Here is a 20,788-nt window from a genome sequence, read left to right as displayed (position 1 = left end):
AGATTATGGGTTCTATCGCTAAAATAGAATTGTGCAGTGTGTTGGACCATAATGCTATATACAGAGCTGATGTAACATAATCTCATATTTATGCATGAGCTTCTCATTTCTACCTTACAACTTCCACTGCATATTTTTTCTTTCACTCTGAAGGTGGAGCTGCTTTATCTGTTTATTGTGTTAAAGAGATCATCATGAAATGTTATCAGTAAACATTACATTCCTTCCATCTCTGACTTTGTTAGATGTAGCAAAATCCTGCTCTTGAATCTCTGTTAACAAGCTTCTCAAATACATATTTGTTACAGTTTTCTATTTTCTTTTTCAGAGGACTTAAGTGGCCTTGAAGGGCTTGGTAAGTAAAACATACTTTTTAATTGTGCATAAGTAAAAACAAAAAACAATCAAAAGCACTTGAAAGCTAAAGAGCACAAGGCCAAACAACCAAATTTAGATTTGACTTTGTCATTTCAAGACCACCTGTTCATGGGAATTTGGTTGGGAAAGGTGGTTTAAAACTGAATCTGTCTCATTGCTTGAGTTAGCATGGAGTTAATGATGTAGCTTTGAATGGCCTAATGTCAAATAGGTACGATGACACCCATCAGGTGTTTGGTAAATCTGTGGTATCAAATAATGACTCCATTGGGGATTGTGCCAAGCATTTTGTTCCCCAAAAGGTCATGTCATTTCTTCTCTGGCTAAAGGAGCACATGTCTGCTTTTTGCCAAGCACCACTGTAGATTCCAAAATACTCCCATCACACTATATATTTGGTGGGTTACGTGCACAGGAATGGAATCATTAAGTGTATCTAAATCATTAGGAATTATACATTGCTTGCATAGAATATTTTCTGTACCTTGATACTGCAAGCAGTGCAGTAGTAGCAAAACATCCTTTTATATAGCATGGAGACAAGGGTTGGTTATCTCACATCTTTGTGTAGTTTACACCAACAGAGGCCTACTATTTCTCTCCCATCTCCCCCAAGCAGAATCCCATGTCTGTCACCAGTGCTATATTGCAAATTTATATCTTGCAACATGGTTGGACATAAGAGGATTGGATGGTGATATACTGCATGTTTTCAGGATTGTAGCCTGCTTGGTTTTAAATTGTACTAGAAACTAGAATACATGAAAATTCTGTCAACCACCCTGAGATCTTCAGATTAAAGGGGTTTACAAATGTAATCAATAGAATGTAAAAATATACAAACCACATTGTGGATGAGAAAAATGATGTAAACATATTTAAAATGTAAACGACATGTAGGATCCAAGCTGAATAACTTTTTCATTTGCAAAATATGTTGACAACAGAGTGAACCTTTTCATTCTTTTTTTATATAAAAAAACAGATCTTAAAGAACCGTCAACTGAAAGGCAATTTGGTGAGTAATTAAATTCTTCTTTAGAAACATGGCTATAATCTAGAGCACCCTTCCCTAGTCTAGTGCTTGCCAGATGGCTGGTCTAGAGAGGACTAGATTGAGGGAGGCTGATTTCTCAGTTTTCAGTACTTTGTACTCCATTTGGTTAACACTTTTACTTGTTTTATTTGAAAGAAAAGATGTACTTGGGATAGAAAGTTTTGTGAACCAAAAAAAGAAAAAATCCTGTATGCTGTAATATTTCTTCTTGAATTCCCCTTTAGTATTGAGTGGGTGGTACAAAAAAAAAAACCCTAGACCTTCCTGTCTAATCAATATCTGTTGTACTCTAACTAAAATCTATTAGCAGTGTGTGGTTTTTTGTGGTAGTATATGAAGCATTAGGTCCTCCATGCTTTGGATTGCACACACCCATTTTGCACTCTATGTGGGAACTTGCTTAATAGTGGTAAATTCTTTTCCACAGATGTTATTAAATAACCAGTTAAAATAGTGTTGCCCGACTAAGAAATACGTGTGGGTCTTTTGTTGGTGCTTTCATAATTCTTTGAAAATTGGGAGAGAGAAAAAGACCTGTAAAATTGTGAGGAGTCTGAAATGGGGCTTAAATACATCAGTGGGTTTTCACTGCTTTGTTTTAATTGTAGAGCTCCTAATGGCTAAATTAAGCAATGTCTCTTCAGTTTCTTTGCAGGCAAGGTTAATTTCTTGCTTCGTTGCCCAACGTGAGATTTGGCTTCCTGTAGAGGGTGTTTGAACCCCTTCTGGGAAAGTTTCCACTGGAATTAGATTGTTTTCTTGGCATAGAACTTTCTCGATAAAAGAGATTAAAGTATAGACCTGTATAACAAAAGGTCAGGTCACTCTGTTAGCACAGCAAAATGCAAACCATTTGCGTGATGACAGCATTTCCATGCTGCATGAGAAAGGTCATTGCAGTGGGGAAGTATATTATGCTTGCTGCTGAACTGCTTCAGTTAAGCTGTACAAATTTATCTCTTGTGATGGAATGAAGTTGCCTAGACTTGCTGCTGCTACTGGTAATGATTTATATGGAATAGATGCAGGTTTGACCAGCTCAGTGCACTGGAATCTACTCTACTGAATGTCTGCCAACAGAGCTAAGAAAACTGAATTTTAAAACACTAGGGCTTTACACTTCCTAGGCAAAGTGGAGCTTAGAATTCGGAGTTGGTGTTCTAAGTTTCAGGAAGCAATGAAAGAACAAATGCATAATGTTGTAGTCAACTAACTTTTACTCAGAATTTAATGGCCATAACTAACTAGGTCCATTGATTTTAATAAGCATACTTTGACTAAAAGTTAGTTTTGAATTCTCAAATTGAAGCAATTATTTTTGCTGCCTTCTACTTATAAGAAGAAAGGCAGTCTGCAGATTGTTTCACTAATTTACAGTTTCTCTTGGGATAAGAACAGCTCAAATATATTTTGCTGTCAGTGTAAATAAGCCTGTATTAATGACTCTGTGTTGTATCAACCCATTAAACAAGTGGTCATTGAAACCTTGGGAGTGTGCAGTCATTTGTAACTGTCTCTCTAAAATGGCTTTCATTGTGATGGAGCTTGGCAGATTGTATTTCATCTATAAATGATCTGTTTATTTCTAAAGCTGCAAGTATAAACAGTAAATTAAGTCCAAGTTAAAGAGATCAGCTCATGATAGTTCCAGGAAAGCTGTCAAATCTTATTATGATAAATAAAGTATGTGGTTCTTTTAAAAAGCATTTATTTCAAACTGACTAGATAAATATACAGTGTTAAAGGAGCTATCAGTACCTAATATTCTCAGTTCTGATAACTTGGCAAACCATGGTAGAATATGCTTAACAATGGTGTTGTATGCTGTCTGAATTGGTACACCACGGTTTGTGATTTGCCAAACCATTATTTGAAGTGGGTTGTAAACTACGGATTGTGCTACCTATGCTATGGCATAGTATCTGAATTGACAATCCATTGCTTCACCTCCTGGAGCCAATACACCTAAAGAGTGCTAAGCACATTTAAATCATGGTTTGCCTATACTCTTGGACGTTCAAGCCATGATTTGGGTAATAAATGATGGTTAGCATAAGCAGTGACTTTGGTGACATAGTTTAGACTCCTTGCCCTCCACCACTCTGGAATATCTAATTATAAGACATAACAAACCCTTACACCTTTTCAACATGGGGAGTACTCAACGTGTAAGAGATAATAATAATATTGACTATTGATCATCCCGTGGCCAAACTCTGAAAATGCTGCCCTACAAGAATCCTGTCATGTTTTTTGCTTTTGCTTTTGCAGCGGTAGACAAAGTAGCACTGCTGATGGGAAACATGAGCTATTATAATCATCCTAAGCTCAAGGCTCCGTTAGTGGATGTTTATGAGCTGACCAACCTGCTGAGGCAACTGGACTTCAAAGTGGTTTCTTTGCTGGATCTTACTGAACCTGAGATGCGGAATGCGGTAGATGAGTTCCTACTGCTGCTGGACAAAGGAGTATACGGTAAGAACTAGTAGCATAACAGCCTGTCAAATTGATTATCAGAATGTACCTTTTAAATATTTCCATTTCCAAATTATCTTGTCCTATGCTCTATGCCCGTATATTATGTAACTATTATATAATTTTTGGTGCCTGAAAAACTGGAAAATGCAGCATCCATTAATTTTAGATGCACTCCAAGATAGATAGACATATATGTTATGTTAAGCTAGAACATTATTGAGGCCAAACATAAGAAGCTGCCATAAACTGTCTTAATAACACCAAATATTTATTTTTCATGAAAATTATTATTGTGGGGCCAAGCAGTGGTTTAAATTGGCAACAGGTGCCAGATGAAGTTACTGCAGCAAGGGGAAGTTATTGAATATTTACTTACTTATTTACTTACTTACTTACTTAATTTCTATCCTGCCCTTCTTCCCAAAGCCGCCCATATTGAGAATTTCTTATTGATCAAATGGCTGACGCTTGTCTCATTTTGTGCTGGCTGGACTGACATTCAGAATGCCTTCTGCCCTTTATATGCCTGAGCCAAAGGGTCACAATGACAGGAAGATTTATTGGAGCAGCAAAAGTGTCCACAGACTTTCTGACGGCAGCATACTTTCCCATTCCCTTTTTTTAGTGCTAGCTTGCCGGGCACCTTTGGGTCAGTTTCAGCTATAGATTTACTGCTGGGCACTGATGACGTCTCAAATCACAAACTACACCAAAATATGTTGACTTCAACTTTCTCTTTTATTGATGTCCTTTTCCATTGTAGCAAAATATTTTAAGAGTTCCAGAAGATAGCATAGCACAATCTGTACACTCTTTCCACATCTAAAATTCTACACTCCCATCTAAACCACATACACTAGGGCTGGGCGATAACCGGTTTTCAATATTGTGATATATCACCAGCTGAACATCACGATATATTGATATATCACAATATCTGAAATAAGGAAGGAACTACTACACAGAGTGTTTGTGGAACATGAAATAATGCTTTATTGCAGGGGGTTGGACTAGATGAGCCTCCGGGGTCCCTTCAACTTTACAATTCCATGACTCTGATTGGATAGGTAGAGAACCTGTGGCCCTCTAGCTGGACTACAACCCCCATTAGTCCTGACCATACATTGGCAACCTCCAGCCCATGGGCTGGATATGGCCACGGAGGCTGTTTATCCGGCCCATGCGCTGCAATTAACCAGCGCGGTGCGGGGACTTGCTGAGCGCAGCCACAGAAGCAATTTACGGCACCCCAGACATGGGCAGCGTGGTGCCAGAAATCGCTTCTGCGCATGTCCGGCCCATGGATGATAGTCTGTGGGAATGCTCCGGCCCACGGCCAGAAAATGTTGCCGACGCCTGGTCCTGACCGTTGGCCATGCTGGCTGGGGCTGATGGGAGTTGTACTTTGACAACATCTAAAGGAACATAGGTTCCCTACCCCAAGTTTTCTGCATTTTGGTGGGCTTACCTCCATACCCAGAAAGACTTGTCCTTCTTGTAGATGCTCATAGTGTTCACCATAATATTGCATCAGCTGGGTTACTCCCAGAAAAGTGTCATTTGCAGTGCAAAGTGCAAAACATAAATTCACAGCTGCTGCTTTCCTCACTTCAGTGTGTTGTATAGTAAAAATGTGCCACTATATGTGTATTGCAGTGCACAAGGCTGTTGCTCACCTCATCCCAAGAATGGGGAGATTGGAGCACATTCAGCATCTGCTTGCAGCAAATCCACTGTCCCACTTATGGCAAGTGTGATTTTAAGACTATAGAAAACTTCATTATTCTTGTTTTCTTTGCAACTTAATTTAATTGAATTAGTTTGATGAATATAATAGCTAAAAGCTACCGTATTTTAACTGTGAGTGTTGTTTCTCCCCAGGGCTATTATATTATGCTGGCCATGGCTACGAAAACTATGGTAATAGTTTTATGGTTCCTTTAGATGCCCCAAATCCCTATCGAGCTGCAAACTGTCTGTGTGTACAAAATATTCTCAAACGGATGCAAGAAAAGGATACTGGCCTCAATGTATTTTTACTGGATATGTGCAGAAAAAGGTATGTAATTGCTTTCATCACCTCCCTAGTAGATCAAGGCTCAAGAAACCATGTTGACACTAGAAAAACAGCCAGCTTTTATTAACTCGACCATCTGTATGCAAGTGTCACAATCTTTCCGTTTTCTTCTCCAGGTTTGGGAGTTCAGAGCGAAAGCAAAATAATGGGGAATAAAATAAACTTGCTACATGGTCATGTTTGACTTGTTGGGTCAGTCTCTGGGAACAAAGGAGGGCATGGTTCATAATCCAGATAATGGTGATTCAGATAAAAATTCTGTTCTTCCCACTCAGAAAAAACAGTGTTTTGATTACCACATGAAAGCAGAGTTGGGTAGCTTGTTCAAAATACTGAAAGCTCCTTTCTAACAGATAAAGCTGACATCCTATTGACTGGGAAGGTGGAGTGTCAGGCTGGCATTTTTTCTCTCTGAAAAGAGAGAAAAAAAATTTCTCTCTTCTTTCCATTACAGTACTTCCCTGCTCTTCTGCCTCCCAGCTAGTAGGGAATATTAGCTAGGAAGAGATAACAGCTTTTACTTCAAGCCCCTCCTAACTTTCCTTGGCTATAATTATTACTCGTTTCATTTCTATACTGCTTTATATTTTTACGAAAACATCTCCCAAGCAGTTTACAACGCACTGAAACATCAAATAAAACAATCCAAAATATAACATTACTGAAGAAAGTCAGATATAAAGCATACATTCAAAGCAACGTAATTAACAGGAAACTGAAATATTATTTTAAAGATTTCAAAATAAAACATTGCTTCAGGCAGGCATGAATCTTCAAAGTTCTTGACAGGCAGATTCCAGCTGCATTTCATGCAAGTGTAATGTGTAGCCCTGTTCTAGGTGTTGTTCCACCCAGTCATCTAGGCCAAAGCAAAGCATTTTTATAGAGCTTGTGCACCATTTTGGGTTTGGGTGCTTCGTAACAGCACCACCACCCTTGGCCTAACTCTAGAGAGGTTTCAGGGTGAAAAGCATGAGTGTGGGGTCTTTTTCTGCCAATGAGCCTGGGCAAGTGTCAGGGAGCTTGGATGCCTGCAGTGGGTAGTGCCCGAAGCAAAAGGCAGCTGAGCAGCAAATTATTTCTTTTGTACACTCCCACCAGGCCAAAACCAGAGGTTTTTACACCATTTATGCATCTCTCCGACAAGGCAAGCAAAAGGCATTGATCACAGTTCAAGGACATATTCCAGCCAGGCAAAAGCACTCAAGGAGCAGTCAGAGCAGAGCCAGTGAGGGGGCAAGGCCTGGGCTACATTTGGCCCCTGGGCCTTAGGTTCCCCACGCCTGCCTTTAAAGACTAACAAAATTATTGTTGGATAAGATTCTGTGGGACAAAGCCCACTTCATTAAATGCATAAAGTGGTTACTCAAGCAGGCAAGGATATATACCCTGGATACAGACAGGAAATGGAGGGGGGAAAGTAAATGTAAGAGAAGAGATGCAGTAGGCGTATCTAGAGATAGGAAGACCCATAGGGAAAATGGGATCAGGGGCCTTTTCTCTCTAGGCATTTCAGTACCATGCAGAGCACAAATGGTTGAAAGAAATGAAAACTGGTTTAAATTTCGTATTTATCTTCCCCTTCTTTCAAACAGTTTGCAGGGTTATTTTCTGCTCGCCAGAGGTTCTCTTTCTCATTGTGGTCCTTGAAGAGGGCTTTGGGTTTTTATTTCTTGGCATTTCAGGGCCAAGATGGGCTTCTCAAGGCAGTTCACAATATATACAGTACAGTCATAAAACAGGTTAAAACTCAGGTGTACATAATGAAACAGTTCGTTTCAAATCAGTGGCAGCACTAAGAACACAGACCAGCATCATTGTCCATTAAAAAGCAGGTGCAAATAATTCTTTAAAGCCCATTTAAAACCAACTCTTACTGTATATAATACTGAATGGCTCGCAAGACTGACTCAAGTTCTGCACTTTAGGACAGTGACGGAAACCTGTGGTTCTCCAGATGTTGTTGGACTTCAACTCCCACAATCCCTATCCATCAGCCATGTATATGGGGCTGACAGAAGTTGGAGTCAAACAATATTTGGAGAACAACAGGTTTCCTGTCCCTAATTTAGGACTGAGCTCTTAGGATAGAGGGGAGACTTTTATGCAACTGCAACATGAGCAGCTCATGATTGAGGAAGGAAGCACTTTGCACTAATCCACCAAAGCAAATTTTGCTTACCGTAGTTCTCTGTTGCTCGATTTGTTAAAGGAAGTGATGGAATAAATGGCAGAATTTGCAGGGGGGGGTATATAGAATTTTCTATGTATATAATAATGTCATGGCTTTGGATATAAAAAAACATTTTGTTTAATCCTCAAATTGCCCAAGATTCAGGCTTCTCTTCTGATTTTGTATTCTTACATTTATTAAAGGAATGAATATGATAATACCGTCCTCATCTTGGATGCCCTGAAGGTTACAGCTAACATTGTTTATGGATACGCCACGTAAGGCTAATTATTTTACCTGCATGCATTTGTGTGGGTGTGTATTTTAATGATACAGAATGATTGTGTTAATGTGTTCTGAGCTAACAAAGTAACTCTGTACTGTATAGAGGTGGATAATAAAAAGACAACAATCTGCTTGTGGTTCCAGCAGACCTTCATACACCATGTGGGTACATTACATTTGAGAAAATCTTTGAGTTGTATTCAGGTTTAAGTAGACCCATTGAAATCAATGGCATTCAAGTTAGTTATGAGTAACTTAAGACCCAGTGATATCAGTGGGTCTACTCCAAAAATGATTTAAGTCTATTGAACCTCATGATTTCATTTTTGGATTAACGTTCAACCTTGTGTAAGTAAGCCCCACACATATGTGTGCCTCTCCCACTTCAACACAACATAAACATGGTACATTCCTTTTGTTGGTTTATCTGAGTGCAGCAGCTCCCTGGCCACTTGACCAAAAACCCCTTTCAAAAGGCAGGTTGGGGTGATAAAAGGAGATCGTGCATTCAGATAAATGTGATGTGCCTCATTCCACTAATTGGGGAGTTGAGAATTCTTACCTGATTTTAACACCTGTTTTACAGACAAGATAATAGGCCTTGCTCTGGTGTTATATTCAGGTAAGTGAAGTCATGGCACAGGTGGGACCTGGATCCAGGTCAAGCACCATCCACTGAAGCGGCTAATCCTGAGATCCCTTTGTTGTTGATGCAGCTGTGTGTGTATCTGCATACAATGGGAAACTGATTGGCCCCAGATTCCCCCTTTGTGTGACAGAGTTCTGCATGTGTATTTCAGCATGCACAGCATTCTCATGTGTGCCAAATGTGCAGAGGAGCAGGGCGTGGGTATAGTGATCAGGTGTGGCAGAGGCAGGGCTGGCATGAGGAGGGTTGTCTCCTGAAACCCCCAAATATATATTTTCAGAACCTATGCTTTCTAAATCTCTCCAACAGCATTGAGAACTTGTGATTAGTAAGCACCGGTATTTATGCAGTACAATTTTTAATATGTTTCCTTGGATGTAAGGTCCTCTGGTTTCACTGTGGCTGATTTCCATGTAGGTGTGCAGAGGATTGCAGCCACAGTTACTCTGCAGGTTGGAAATATCACTTAAGCTTAAGGAATCAGATTTTCCAACCTGTAAAGATTTGCTTCCCTGCAAATTACATCCTGGTGGTGCAAACATTTGTGAGCAAACATTAATATTTATTAACGTTCCTTGTAAACATACACTTTGTTTTTATACTTTATTTTGAAACGTGAACTGATTTTTCAGAATCCTGTAAAGTGCTTTTTATTTTACTTTGACAAAGCAACATTTTTGCCTTCTGTTGTGCTGCAGTTATACTTTCCCCACCCATCTTATGCCTCTGCTGTTGTTAATATGCATTTAAGGTGTCAAGGAGCAGAAGCTTTTGAAATTCAGGAGTCTGGCTTAGCCAATGGGATTTTCATGAAGTTCTTGAAGGAACGCTTGTTGGAGGACAAGAAAATTACTGTGCTGCTGGATGGTGTAGCAGAAGGTAAGGAAGCCCTGTGAGAAGTATACCTGAGCCACTAGGGAAGTTTGCTTGATGAAGAAAAGTGTGGTGCAGTGGTTAGAGCAGGGGTGGTGAGCCTGTGGCTCTCCAGATGTTGCTGGACTACAACTCCCATCCATTCCTGAAAACGTTGACCAGTGATGATCAGAGTTGTAGTTCAGCAACTTTTTGAGGACCAGTGGTTGCCCACATCTGAGTTAGGGGGGCTGAGTAGAACTAGGGAGACTCTGGTTGAAATCCCCACAGAGCTACAAACTCCCTGGGTGACCTTGAGCCAATCACTATTTCTCAGCCTAATCTACTTCACAGAGCTGAGGTGTGGATAAAAGGGAGGGGACATGTTAAGGGGATAAAAGGGAATGTTTGCAACTTTGAACTCCTTGATGGAAAGGCAGAATACAAATGTAGTGAAGTGCAAAATATTTCCTTTGCACATTTGAGGCCTTTGGAGCACACTGCATGTTATGCATAAATGCATGTAAAAGCTGTTTTGATGGGGGTGTTTTACAGCCAAAAAACAGCCCTGAGAGGCTGTAATTTTTTAACGGAAGTTGAAAGCAGGGCTAAGGTATATGCACACCCATGCTTCACTCTTTCCTTTCAAACTCCTTTTTTGCCCCCAAATAGCAGCCCAAACTGCTTGTTCCTAGATGTGGATAAAGAACAAATGCACACCAACCATTGTAAATAACTGTTTTGGCACCGCTATGCCTGTCAGCTGAAATACAGCCTGATCCCCGTAACCCTTACTTCCTTGAGATGAAATTAATGGCCTGCCCCAGTGCACCCTGTGCCAGTAGGGGATGGCTAGGAAGATAGCCTGCTGGCAAACAAGACAGACAGACACCTTTCCCCCCTCCCTGAGGAGCTGCCTGACAGGGCAGATAGAAAACAGCTGCTGGCCTCGAGAAGGTGTCAGAATTTCTTAGAACACGGGGAAGAAGGATGGGGGTGGATGGAGGGTGGCTGGGCAAAAGGCAAGCAGGAAGAAAATGCTTGGGGGAGGCTGGAATGGCAGGTTGGCAACAGGGAGAAATTTTGACTGTGTGTAACCAATGCCCTGGGTGAGAATTGAATGGAAGGAGGCTGGAGGGATCCAGAAGCCTAATGAGCTGCAAACCATACCTGAAGAAAGGGAGTTCTTTTGAGCTCCTGAAGGGAGTGGATGCTGACACAGATCTCATTCAGAAGTCTCCTTTGCTTCAATGTGGTCCTGGAAGTGAAGCGCTAGAAGGTCCCCCTGCCCCAACTTCTGCTCTGGGGAAGGTGGAAGTGAAACTGCCAGACAAGGAGCTGCCAGATGGCAATAACTGGATGCCTAAGTGTTCTTGAGTGGGACTGCTGGTTGTCTATTGGAGAGTGACTGTGTACAATCCTAATCCCGGAAGGCTGCCTTCATGCCAATCAAGACATACTTCTGGCATTGCTGGGGGTGGGGTAACGGTGGGGTAACTATTGGAGTGTGCTGTAGCACTGAATCCCTTATAAAAGCTGTGAAATGAATTGTGTCCATATACAAAAGAATAACAGGGCTGTGGGAATGGGTGGGTGGCCTTGGAAGCACAACATTTAACAATACTACTAACACATTGGGGTAGAAAGTGGGGATCAAATCAATTGTGCATGCTTGCTTTGTAGGCACAGAGCAATAGATGCATCCCAAATGGTGGCATTGTTTTTTAAAGGTATACTTTATCTCCTTTCACAGCCCCAGAACGCTGCTTCCAGCCAGGATAGACAGAACTAGGCAAGATGAGCCATTCATCGAAGGCAGTTCCTTATATAGTAACTTTTTTTTTTAAGTTGCAGAAGCGATGTTCAAAAGCTACTACCACTGCAGAATTTCCTTAGGAAAAATGTGGTTATGTAACAACATTTTAAAAGCATATAGAGTACAAAGGTGGACAAAAATGCATTAAAATTGTTTAAGGGTGCTAATGATGTGGCTGAAAATAGATGGAGAACCCCAACTAAAAAAAGACAACTGTTGGAAAAGCTTATCAGTCTAGCTTATCTGTAGTGTAAAACGATTGGAACATGAGAGTAAGTAGAGTGCTGCAATTAAGAAACATGTCTGTTCCTGGGAACGATTTCATTGACTGGAGGATCTATGCCTATGCATGTGGGAGGGAGAAGATGAAGAAACTTGCCACACAGCTTAAGAAATGTTTGGGTCATAATGAATGCTATAAGAGCAGGGGAGGCGGATTTCTCATGGAGAGGAACTTGGACAGTATGTTCTGGACTGTAGTGAATTTTGAACAGCCAGGCTTGAATGCCCCCTTGAAGTCAGGTTTGTCATGGAAACGCTGACACAACAATAACCATAGCAACATGGCGGCTCTTCTGGAATGTAGGTGCTTTAATTAGAATTTTCAGCAGCTTTGGTTCCCAGAAAATGATTTGCATCTTTTATTTTTAGATATGGGCAAGTGTCACCTTACCAAAGGCAAGCAGGCTTTGGAGATTCGCAGCAGCTTATCTGAGAAGAGAGCATTAACTGATCCTATTCAGCAAACAGTAACGTCGGCAGAGTCATTAGCGCGGAATCTGCAGTGGGCAAAAGCTCACGGTAAGGGTGAATATGCTGTTCAAGTTGATCTATAGCTCCTCATGTCCCAGGGTGTGGGTGCACAACAGCCTTATGAAATAACTTGGTTTACCTCCCTCAAATGGTTCATTTCCCTAGGTTATTTGTTCATTTACTTCATGGATAGCTAACCTTCAATGGAAGACTTGAATACTGCACTCACCCTTGGCAAACTTTCCAGGGGCTGCATGCCACCAGTGGGTGTGGCCATCCCTCCTCTTGCATTCACATGTGTGTACACACACATTCAGGGTACCTTCTCCAGTGTAGCCCCACACCCAGCAGATCAGCTGAAGACCAGGGCTTATCATCATCCCCTCTGTTCATCAAATGATCATTCTAATAAGCACAGTAGGGATGGTTTGTATCCCCATCATGGTTCTGGGCTGTGCAGAGAGTTCTACACATCTCTGCCCACCCCAACACTACCTCTGTTTTATTTCCCCCCCTTTTTTTGCTGCCTCCAAAATCAGTGGAACCTTGGTGGGGTGGGGCTATTTAATTTCTTCTTAGGGGTCAAGCCAAACACATTATTACAGTTGTATATATCCACCTTTCCATACAAAACATCCACAATGGTTAACAACTATAAATCCCACAACAGAAAATAGCCAGTTCACAAAACAGTCAGTCAGTATCATAATGATGAGGGGTCAGTGACATCCCATAGCCCGGGGTGACTAACCCATAGGTATCTGAAGAAGTGTGCATGCACACAAAAGCTCATACCTATGACAAACTTAGTTGGTCTCTAAGGTGCTACTGGAATGATTTTTATTTTTTTTACCATAGCTCACAGGCACCCAGGTATATGAAGTGACCTTCCAGCCCCCCTCCCCATAGCTTCATCTCCTTATCTGCTCAGTTAATGAAAACTTGTAATTCATTTAAAGTGAAGGAGCAAGATCCTCTCCAGTAAAGTTACTTATCATTTTAGGGCAATAGCAGAACTGTTGATAGATGCCAGGAGGAGATGATCTGTGCAGAATGTATGAAGGAGTCTTGAAGATTGATTATAATCTGCTCCCATTAGTTTGTAGATCTCCTAGCTACTGAAATTAATCCTGATGTTCCAATTTGGATAATGACTAAGTACAGCATGAAGAAATATGCAATTTCCCCAACTAATTTTGAAGGAGAGCATCTATGTATTACCACTAATCAAAATGTGTTTGTTTCCAGAACTTCCTGAGAGCATGTGCCTTCAGTTTGCCTGCGGTGTTCAAATTCAGCTGGGTTTCGCAGCAGAATTCTCCAATGTCCTGATTGTCTACACAAGCATAGTAAAGAAGCCTTCTGAAATCACTGTTTGCAAAGCTTATGTTACAGATTTTCCCCTTGTAAGTTGGCGTCAGGAGCTTGGTATGAGTTTATTCTTTACAGGATTATAAAAACATGAAATCTACACTTTGGCCAAAAACCACATAATATATGATCTAGCGGGTAGAGGGTGGTGGTGGCTGTGGGTACATAGCTTTTAATCCTATAAATTAATTTCTGCTTTTTTAAAAAAATTCAACAGGACTTGGATGTGGACCCCAAAGGGGCAAACAAGGGGACTCCTGAGGAAACCGGAAGCTATTTGCTTTCAAAGAACTTGCCCAAACATTGTCTCTACACTCGAATAAGTTCTCTGCAGAAGCTAAAGGTCATTTCACAATACTTTTGTCTCACAAACTCATTCTGTTTGGCACTTTTACATCAGCTGCTGCATGAAACAGATTGCATGTTTTACAGGCCCACACCCATATTGGTAGCCTCCAGTTACTACTTGCCCTTTGAAATACCTCAGCATAAATGTATGATTTCCCTACAGATGCAGTTTTGCAGGTTAAGTCAGCAGAGAATTATACGTCAAAGGCCTTCAGTCTCAAAAGGTTCCGAGTCTAGATTTCTGAATATGGCTTCATAGATATTGGAGAAGGGCAGCAATAGGGGTTTTGTTTCTGTCAAGGCTGAGGTGGTGGTAGGATCACAGCTCCTTTGCTTTCTTACTGCACCAACTCAATTCTATTGATTCTAAGCTATCGGAAACAAAACAAAACAGGGCTCCGATGATGGTTGTGGCCCCATTTGCGCTTTACATTTAAAGTTGTATCACACCACTTTAAACCTTTGTGGCTTCCCCCAAAGAATCCTGGGGGTTGTAGTTTGCTAAGGTCAGAGATGATCATTAGAGTCTAATCCCCCTCATAGAGCTGCAATTCCCAGCGTGGTTTTGTAGTCAGTCCCTCTTCCCAGAGAACTCTTGAGAACTGTAGCTTTGTGAGGGGGAAGAGAGATCTCCTAAAAAACTCTCAACACCCTTAGCAAACTACAGTTCCCAGGAACCATGACTGTTTTGAAGTGGCACGAGGCTGCTTTAAAGGCATAGTGCAGATAGGACACTACTGTGAGGTGGGAAATAGGGGACCAGGAGCCAAATCTGACTGGGCAATGAGAATGTGCTGGGTGAAGGAACTATTCTGTTCAGTATAAAACTGCAGTATGTGGCATTGGAGTAAGGGTGGAATCTACATGATAAAGAACAGCTGGCGTCCCTTGGCTTATACATCATCCTAAATGATGAAGATATAGCAAGTGCTAAAATTGATTTATTTATTTTTTGAGGGGCAGACATGCTCATCTTTTGTTTTTGTTTCCCACGAGATGCAGAAGTGCCGTTAATTCAGTCAGCATACAAAACTAATTATGTTAGTGAGAGTATTGGAGTTATCTGTGATGCGAACAGTAGCTTCTTTGCATTTAATTTTTGCAAATTCCATGTGGAAGGCAAACTCTTTAACATGGAAAGTAGAATGTCTTTAGCGGCCGGTGTAACAGTTGCTTTTAAAATACAGTGTCTGTGTGCTGACAGCATAATGCTAGAAATAGGTTTCCAGCGCTCCTCCTATCTCTTTTTGTCCTGTGAATTTGTGTGATTAGGAGACAAAAGCACTCCGATGGCAGTGAATGCTGCATTAGATGTGAATGGCATAACAACTGCCATTATTATGAAGATTAATAATGAATTTTCTTTCTATTATTTCACAGGAAGACTTAACCTTCACAGTTTGCCTGCACTATGAATACACAGGAGTAGATGATGTTGTGGATGAAAGGAAGGTGGTTAACATTGGCAAGCCCCTCATTGCAAGACTGCACATTCATCAAGGATACAGAAAGAATAGCTGTTTCCACAGCTTCTGTGGGCCTGACGGGCCTTGTTTCACCCACTCGCCTGGTGCAGAGGCAGCTGGATATAGCCCCTCTCATCACAATCACCAGCCACATTGTTATACAGGTTTCCCCCAGCAAAGCCCTGCTCACTCAGGAAGTGTTTTGCAACCGGTGAGGTGCCAGTGCAGTGTGTCTCCAAACAGGTTGGTCGCATGGTCACCAACCTGGTCATATCCATCCAATTCGAACCAAAGCAACGTACCTGTGGAGACGACGGATGACCTGGAATCTGATTTCTCAGGAAGCTTGAGGCTGTCTCATCAACAGTAGTCAAAACTTCTGTGTGGCAGTTTAGCGGCAACATTCCTCGGGCAGCGATTTGCAGTGCTGCTTGTGTGTTTTGGATTTTGGGGAAAGGGCATTAATAGGTCTCATTGGGCATCCCATTTGAGTTCTGTTGAATTATTTAGCCAGGATCCCAAGTTGTTGAGATTATGAGTTGGCACGTATGTATTTAGGAAATCTTCTTGGACTACAGGAAATTCCCAGTTATTTTCCCGGATAAGGAAACTGCAGGGCATTTGCAATACAGTAGTAAGAAAGAGTGATTGACTTCAAGCCCAGCTATGTATCATGGGAGAGTATGTATATTCTCTTTTAACATGTTGAAAACAATCAGAACTGCAACAGTGTGTTGCAGTGTGATGGTCTGCCTGTCCAGACTTCCAGCATTTCTACCCCCCCCCCATCATTTCCCATCCTCTTCTCCCTAACAGTCAGCATTCCATGAGGCACTGAGCACATATAGTCCTTTCTTGGGGTGGGGGCTCACTCACTTGGGGTTTTTACCTCTAGAATTTTTTTCTGTAAAAACTTTGGGGTTCCTCAAGTCTACATGGTGCTGCTGCTTTGGCTACATAAGCAATGATATAGCCTGATACTGGAAGTAGAGCAGTGGTTGTTAGACAGACGCCCCGCCCCGCCCCCGGGGCATCACTTGAAAAATGCTGACGGTTTTGGTGAACTATGTAATGATTTTTCTGCCAATGGTTTTTAGTTGTATTTTTTATTGTTTTTTATTTCTTCTGCAGGCAACCCCCGATTTGCACGGGGTTTGCGTTCCTGCCCCCTCCCCCCCCCCGCCAGCAGAGTTTGCATGAGGCATAAGCCCACCCTATTACACTCCTGATCTGCCCTCATGTTCCTTTTGACATGTGTGCAAAATGGTCACTGCCTGTTGCTCTTTTTTTGTATTAACAACTTGCATTCGAGTTGCAATCAATACAATGAGAAATGCAATGCAAGGAAAATGCAGTTAAAAAGCAATTTGCATATTTAATATGAACATGCCATGGACCACCTGAGTGAAGCTCATGGACCACTGATGGCCCGCCAACCACAAGTATGGGAACCTTCTGACATAGAGGGGATGATGTTCAGAGGATGGCAGGATACCACTGGATATCTGGTGCTTTTCCCATGTGTCTAGATGCATGGGAACTGGACGATGGACTGAACAGAATGTTGCTCTCATCCATTGGTGATATTCTCATTTCTGTTCTCTGGAAGTTCCCAAATCTTTCCTCCCACAACAAGCACTGTACAAAAAACTTTTGATTAAGTAAAAGCACCTGCAGAATTTCTCTTAAGTCATTTTGGAACCAGTTGTGTTTTACATGATCAATGTCTGCAACCAGTTTAAAAGGGTAGGAAAGAGATTCTTGTGTGAATTATAAATACGTACACCCCAGCCTCTTTAACAGTCAACAAGAGTGAATCAGCTTTACAGGTACTCCTCTCATCTAAACTGTCATTTTAAAAGGCCAGCATTATTATTATTATTTTGTTCATAATTATGTGCAAGGCAATAAATTCCTTTTTTAAAATATTTGTATATATGTACTACAGTATATTCAATAAGAATTTTTTTAAAGTTCAGCATTCCATTCTCTTTATGGGACTAAAGGGCCTGTGGTATGTTAAATTTAGACTCTTACCTGCATTTCTGGGGGAAAGCTTTTAATCTTTGATGGATTACTGTATTTTAATGATTTGCTGGAAGCTGCCCAGAGTGGCTGGGGAAGCCCAGCCAGATGGGCGGGGTATAAATAAATAAATAAATAAATAAATATATTATTATTATTATTATTATTATTATTATTATTATTATTATTATTATTTATTATGGAATACTAGGCAAACTGAGACAATCTATCCAAAACAATGCTAACTAAACAATAGCCTTTATTCTAGATTTCTGCATCTTAGCACTGTGGAATTTTGCATGTGCTGACAAATGTGCAGGAGAATTATGATACGAGAGACATAGCTGTATTAAAGGGGAGACAGTCGGGAAGTGGTTAAGAAAGTCAGTAGACCGCCATTGGGACTCTAGGAAGCAAGGAGGAAGAGAAGTAAAGGAACAACACCTTGCAAGGTTGAATGGAAGTAGACACTTTGTTGAGGGAATAGATAAGTCAGTGGCAAGTCAATCTGGAGACTGGAGAAGGTCTAAGGAGTGAAGGTCCAAGAAGCTGTCAGGAGTGGCAGACGATTTATCCAGAAATGTGATTTAGTTATATTTGTTTTAAATGTTTTGTTGATTTTATATTTGTTTTTCCTGGTGGTTTTATGTATATTTGTTTTTAATTGGTTTGGGTATTTAAGTCATGGTTTATATATAATTTGACTTTTGTACTGCTTGGGAGAAATTTTTTGAGCAAGTGGGTTCATACATTTTCTAAATAATTGTCAAAAGGAATTTAAAGAGGTTTTGTATACCTGCCTTCCCTCTGATGAACACAGCTTCTTTTGCCACTCCTCCTTCCATGCCACTCTTCTCCTCTCATTGTGTTTGGGTCTAGGGTATATCTTTCTCTCTTCCTGTGCTTGTAAGTGTAGTCATAAGAGGCTACACTGGCCAGTTTTGGCCATGTAAGAAGTGGGCTTCTGAAAGAGTTGGGCAGAGAAACAATGAAATGTGCAAAGCACTGCAGCCTCAGGGATCTTTATACATCATATCCCCTTACCTTGAACAGTTGTCTGATTACAGTTGGCCCAACCCCTCTCCTTGATTTTGTTCAAGACCCCTATTTATAATTCCGGAGGGGAAGAGGTTGTTGGTACGGAGGAAGAGGCACTTGAAGAAGAGACTAGATGCTGGAACAATATTGGTTGTGGTCCAGGAATAGGACTTGCATGTCTGGTTGCTAAAAATTAGGATTCCAACTTGCAATTCAGGGCAGTTCATGGACATTGATGACTCGGGCAATAGGATGCAGATAGCATGTATATGTTGTTAGGCTTTCCAGACTGTGGTTCAGAAAACCCAAGTGGTTTTACTAATAAGAGGAGGAAGATTAACAACGCAATCCTATGCAGATCTACTTGGAAGAAAGTCCTGTGGACTCCCAGGTCAACTTTGTGCAGGTTTGCTGCTTGAGTTAATAAGAGATTTGTTGTTGATGGCAAGGGCAAGTTTTAAATCTTCCTTAGTTTGGTAGTTGTCACTTTCTGAACTGGCCCCCATGAAATACCTTTACATCTTCAGACTAACACAATGATTAAATATTTCCAAAATGAGCTGGTCCAATGGGAGGCACTTTCAAGGGCTCCTGTGGATTTCCACAGCCTCCTAAGTGGCAGAGTTTTGCAGAAATGGAGTGATCCGTTCCGTAAACCCAGGCAAACAATAGGTCCACCTAGATAAGTATTGTTTGCAGCAACTGGCAGCAGCCATCCAGGGTTTCAGAAATAGATCTTGCCCGGACCTACTTGGAGATGTCAGGGGATGAATCAGACCTTTCATATGGACGTATATTCTAGCAGTGAATTATGACCCCTGAATTTGAGCAGGGAGGAACTATACTGTGTGACGTATTTACATGCCTGATATCCAGGGCAAAACCTTGTGAGCTCCTCAGAAAAGAAGGGTTGTCTTTTCATTTAGATCAGGACAGACAAACATCCAGCTTTCATGCTTTTAGGTGGAAAGTAAAACCATTCATGAACAGTGTATGTTTTGTGACGATGCAAAACTTAAGAGACTGCTATGCAACTGGTCTGATAGCACTGCATCACCCGATGCAAGTCAGTGATGCTGTCCTTGTGATGTGGTGTAAACCAGAGCTTATAGGGTTAACTGCTCTGCGGAAGTGCTTCCTGTGAAATTGGGGGTTGTCTATGTTCACTGTTTGTGAACTGTTATTGGTTTCGTTTTCACCACGAACGGAGAAGCACAATGCCGTGTCTTTCTCCGGGATGAGATATTTACTGCTTTGTAAATAAACTGCTTCTCAGACTAGAAGAAGTATGTTTCCGGGCGTTTTGGGAGACCTGCGTCAAAAATCATCACCTGTGCTGCTTCCTGAAGCGTTCTATTCTGAGTGTAAAGGTGTCAGAACTCCCACGGAGACAAGCTTTGTGAAAGACAGCCAGGTAGGGGACAAGGCTGAGTTTGAGAGTCCCGATGTCTCTCAGTCAGCTCTAGGGAGTCTGTTGTATCTCTCCCAATGGAGCAGACCAGATATAGCTTTTGCTGTAAACTTGCTCAGCAGAGAAGCTACAAAGCCTAGTGTGCATGCCTGGAATGGCATCAAGAGAGTGTTGAGGTATTTGCAGGACACCAAAGATTTCTGTCTCAAGTTGTCTTCAGAGGGTGAGCCCCAGCTCACATGCTGGACGGACTGCAATTGGGCCAATTTGGAGGACAAGAAATCTGTGTCAGGTCTGGTAGTGAAATTTGGAGAATCTCAAATTGGTTGGAGGTCTAGAAAGCAAAGTCTCATTGCACTTTCCTCTACAGAAGCCGAATTCAGTGTGTTGTCTGAATTGTTCAGAGAATTAGAGTTCTACCGATGTTTGGTCCAAGAGACCTGTGGTGATTGTGGCTTGCCCATCACTGTTTGGGAGGACAGTAAACCATGTCTGAAGTTGGCAGAGTCTGGCCAGTTTAAGGCCAGAATCAAACATTTGGATATTCGGTTTCGAAATGTGTGTCAGGATGTTCAATCAGGCTTGGTTAAGCTGAAGTACTGTCCAAGTCA

At 41.4% G+C, this 20,788-nt stretch overlaps 1 protein-coding gene across 2 annotated transcripts in view; it reads left to right on the top strand.

Moving 5' to 3' along the window:
• The window catches only part of MALT1 (MALT1 paracaspase), a 37,720-nt gene extending 20,089 nt beyond the window's left edge, over window positions 1-17,631 (top strand). For both annotated transcript variants that reach the window (XM_060280345.2, XM_035100624.3), the window contains 10 exons: window positions 329-355; window positions 1,364-1,396; window positions 3,707-3,910; window positions 5,795-5,972; window positions 8,367-8,441; window positions 9,849-9,976; window positions 12,417-12,566; window positions 13,767-13,924; window positions 14,107-14,232; window positions 15,618-17,631. In XM_060280345.2, coding sequence (XP_060136328.2) covers window positions 329-355; window positions 1,364-1,396; window positions 3,707-3,910; window positions 5,795-5,972; window positions 8,367-8,441; window positions 9,849-9,976; window positions 12,417-12,566; window positions 13,767-13,924; window positions 14,107-14,232; window positions 15,618-16,073 — 1,535 coding nt within the window. In that variant the 3' untranslated portion in view covers window positions 16,074-17,631. The remainder of the gene's footprint in view (window positions 1-328; window positions 356-1,363; window positions 1,397-3,706; window positions 3,911-5,794; window positions 5,973-8,366; window positions 8,442-9,848; window positions 9,977-12,416; window positions 12,567-13,766; window positions 13,925-14,106; window positions 14,233-15,617) is intronic.
• The last annotated feature ends 3,157 nt before the right edge of the window (window positions 17,632-20,788 follow it).

Source organism: Zootoca vivipara, chromosome 10, assembly GCF_965207765.1.
Source record: "Zootoca vivipara chromosome 10, rZooViv2.hap1.1, whole genome shotgun sequence".
NCBI classification, from domain to species: Eukaryota; Metazoa; Chordata; class Lepidosauria; order Squamata; family Lacertidae; genus Zootoca; species Zootoca vivipara.
The sequence above is the reverse complement of the archived record's forward strand: the minus strand, read 5'-3'. Positions and strand labels throughout refer to the sequence as shown.